Genomic DNA, 3,239 nt, shown 5'->3' with positions numbered 1-3,239 from the left:
TTATTTTTTCGATCACATTTAATGATTATAATTATTATTAAGTCTTATTTTTATACTTAAAAATTATTATTTGTAAAACTTAAAAGGCCACACAGTCATACCACACACATATGATGTTGGTTAAAACTTAAAAAGTATTACCGTTCTCTTTATTTAATTATTCTCAAATTCTAATAAATATAGCATATTATCCCGTATGGAATTTTATTTGTATTTTTTCCTTAAGTTCTCAAGTATATGTATATGCGTACTTAGTTTTTAAATATCTTAACTTTAAAGGGAATTTTATTACAACCTTTTTTTCGTTACCATTTTAAAATTACATTTCTTAATTCTAGCGGTTTATAAAATAATTATACGTTTAATTTGCTAAACCAAAGTGCATCATCATAGCCATCCGAGGCACTGCTCCAATAATCAGGCGAATTTCAATCCCTGCAAATTTGAATTCAAAGCGAACTTGATCAAAATTCACTCGGAAGTGAATTACAGAACCTGCCTGAATATGTTGGATATGAATAGTATATATTTAAAAAAAAATTTATTTACAAAATTATCGCTCAGATTTTCCAATGAATTTGAAACGAAAAGTCAAAACGAAATCGAAACAAAGAATCAGTGATACCACGCATATTTTTTCACAAAATTGTCTGCTCCATCTTTCGTTCTATTTTGCCCAGAAATGAAATTTAAATAGAGTAGGCATTACTGTAACGCTGGTATGCGGAAATTGACAAAATTACAACAACCACCCTCTAAGTGACAACACCTTATTATTATTTCACCATGATCTCGTGTAAAATTTCCAAATTGTCAAATATGGCCTTTTGTAGTGATAGTGACAATACATTGTATATTGATGCGTAAATTTTGTTGTGCTCTTCGTTTCAGACATATAACTTCCAGGAGAAAATTGACCGCAACATGAAAGAAGTTTTGCCTGCTGCTACCGCCGGCTCTTTATTCGATTGGCATCACTTCTTCCATTTGAAAACTATTTATGCATGGTTAGAGTATATGGTATCTCAGTATCCTAAAGACTTATCTCTAATAGACATGGGCAATAGTACACAGGGAGTTCCCATTAAGGGCCTAAAGCTATCACGAAACGATTCCAACAAGTCAATTTTTATAGAAAGTGGTATTCATGCGCGCGAATGGATTGCACCCGCTGCAGCTACCTTTCTCATTAACGAGCTGTTGACCGCTAAAGAAGAGGCAGTGCAGAAATTGGCAAACGAGTACAATTGGATTATATTTCCTTGTGTTAATCCAGATGGGTATAAATACACTTTTGAACATGACCGGATGTGGCGCAAGAATCGTAAATTATTTGGCACTTGCCGAGGCGTTGATTTGAATCGTAACTATCCTGACCACTGGAATACTACTGGCGCAAGTGGAGATCCATGTCGCTACGATTACTCTGGTCCAAGTGAAAGTAGTGAAATTGAAACTATGCGTTTAACAGAATTTCTTCGGGCAAATGTGGAAAAGGAGCAAATAAGGGCATATATAGCTTTACATTCCTACTCGCAAATGATCATGTTTCCTTACGGGTATACCAAAGAACGTGTAGCAAACTATGATGATTTACAACAGTTTGGCCACGACGCAGTCGGGCGTATACGTGAATTAACTGGTCGTAATTACACAAGTGGCAGTTTGATTGAAACTATTTATCCCTCGAGTGGTGGCAGCATGGATTGGGCATACAGTAAAATGAAAGTACCAATAGCATACACATTCGAGTTGCGTGGGCCCCCAGACAGTTCGGATATGTTCATACTACCATCTGACGAGATTAGGCCCACGGCTCAAGAAGCGTTTGCTGCTATTAGGAGCATCATAGAAGGTGCCACTGAAAAGGGATACTTTAAGTAATCTCTAAAGGTGGGTTATAGCAGTAAAGTATAATCAAGGTGGTGTTGCTAAATCAGTCGCGGATCTATCCCTTGTCTGATGATCCCTCCAAAAGGTTTCGTAATACGTGAAAAAATTTAATCACTGAAAATTTTAATAAAGATTAATATTCTGTTAACTTTTAAAATTGTCATCATTTCTACCGCCTGTATTGTAGGTGATCTTAAAGCTCGTAGTTTTCCATTGTATTTCAATCCATAAGCTTAGTATACAGCTCTTAAAAAAATGTTGAATGTTGTTGTCGCAGCGGCTACTAAACCCCGCTCGAGTCAGCTCATCAATCAACGATCTCGTCTGTTTCAGCTAAGGGGAGGCCCAGGAAGTGCGCNACCCCCCCAAAAGGTTTCGTAATACGTTAAAAAATTTAATTACTGAAAATTTTAATAAAGATTAATATTCTGTAAACTTTTAAAATTGTCATCATTTCTACAGCCTGTATTGTAGGTGATCTTAAAGCTCGTAGTTTTCCATTGTATTTCAATCCATAAGCTTAGTATACAGCTCTTAAAAAAATGTTTAATGTTGTTGTCGTAGCGGCTACTAAACCCCGCCAGCTCACCAATCAACGATCTCGTCTGTTTCAGCTAAGGGGAGGCCCAGGAAGTGCGCGAATTCAATGGGATCTGTCCATAGGGACAGGCGCGTTAGCTGGGTTGAGTTCTGGGGCATGCGAAGAGGTGCCGCTAGTCATGTGGCGACCCTCCGCATGGCGGGCACATCCTCATTTATTCTGCTCAGGTACGAGTTTGGCCTGCCACAATAGCTTGAGCGAAGTTGGGCTTTAGTCCACGTCAGGTGGTTGTGTGCCCAGAATGGCATTCACAGATCGTGAGTCTATATAACCCGAGCCCGACTCCCTGTGAATGCCGTTCAGGGCCTGTCTGTATGCAGTTGGGTCCAGAGGTTGTTTGATAAACGTATATTGGCAAGGGCTCTTCTAGAAACTGTTGGCAGAGCATTGTGTTATGCTCCTTGATGGGGGCATCTGGGCCTCGTTGTGTAGGTGGTGTTGGGGCGACATCAGAAGGCATCCAGTCGCTGTCTGAAGTGCCGTGACCTGGCAGGTCTGTAGCTTCATCCACTGGGTCCTGATAGTCCCCGTCGGCCACATGGGCGCTGCGTAATTTAGAACCGGCCGGCCAATTGCCTTGTATGTTGCCAGCAACGTTTCTTTGTCTGTGTTCCAAGTGCTGCCGGCCAGCGACTTGAGGACCTTGTTGCGGCTCTGTACTCTGTTGACAATTGCGGTTGTATGTGCCGAGAAGGAGACCAGATTGTCGAAGGTGACTCCGAGAATTTTTAGGTTATTCACCGTC

The 3,239-nt window shown here is 40.1% G+C and overlaps 1 protein-coding gene across 1 annotated transcript; it reads left to right on the top strand.

Annotated features, from left to right (window-relative positions):
* The first annotated feature begins 855 nt into the window (after positions 1 to 855).
* On the top strand, positions 856 to 2,041 carry LOC108379589 (zinc carboxypeptidase-like). The gene has a single exon (XM_017635943.1). The coding sequence runs from the start codon at positions 925 to 927 to the stop codon at positions 1,882 to 1,884; it is 960 nt and encodes a 319-aa protein (XP_017491432.1). The 5' UTR covers positions 856 to 924; the 3' UTR covers positions 1,885 to 2,041.
* The last annotated feature ends 1,198 nt before the right edge of the window (positions 2,042 to 3,239 follow it).

The sequence above is a fragment of the Rhagoletis zephyria genome, unplaced genomic scaffold (genome assembly GCF_001687245.7).
Source record: "Rhagoletis zephyria isolate East Lansing unplaced genomic scaffold, Rhagoletis_zephyria_1.1 Rzeph_scaffold_16737, whole genome shotgun sequence".
NCBI classification, from domain to species: Eukaryota; Metazoa; Arthropoda; class Insecta; order Diptera; family Tephritidae; genus Rhagoletis; species Rhagoletis zephyria.
This window is presented reverse-complemented; position numbering and strand designations above follow the sequence as displayed.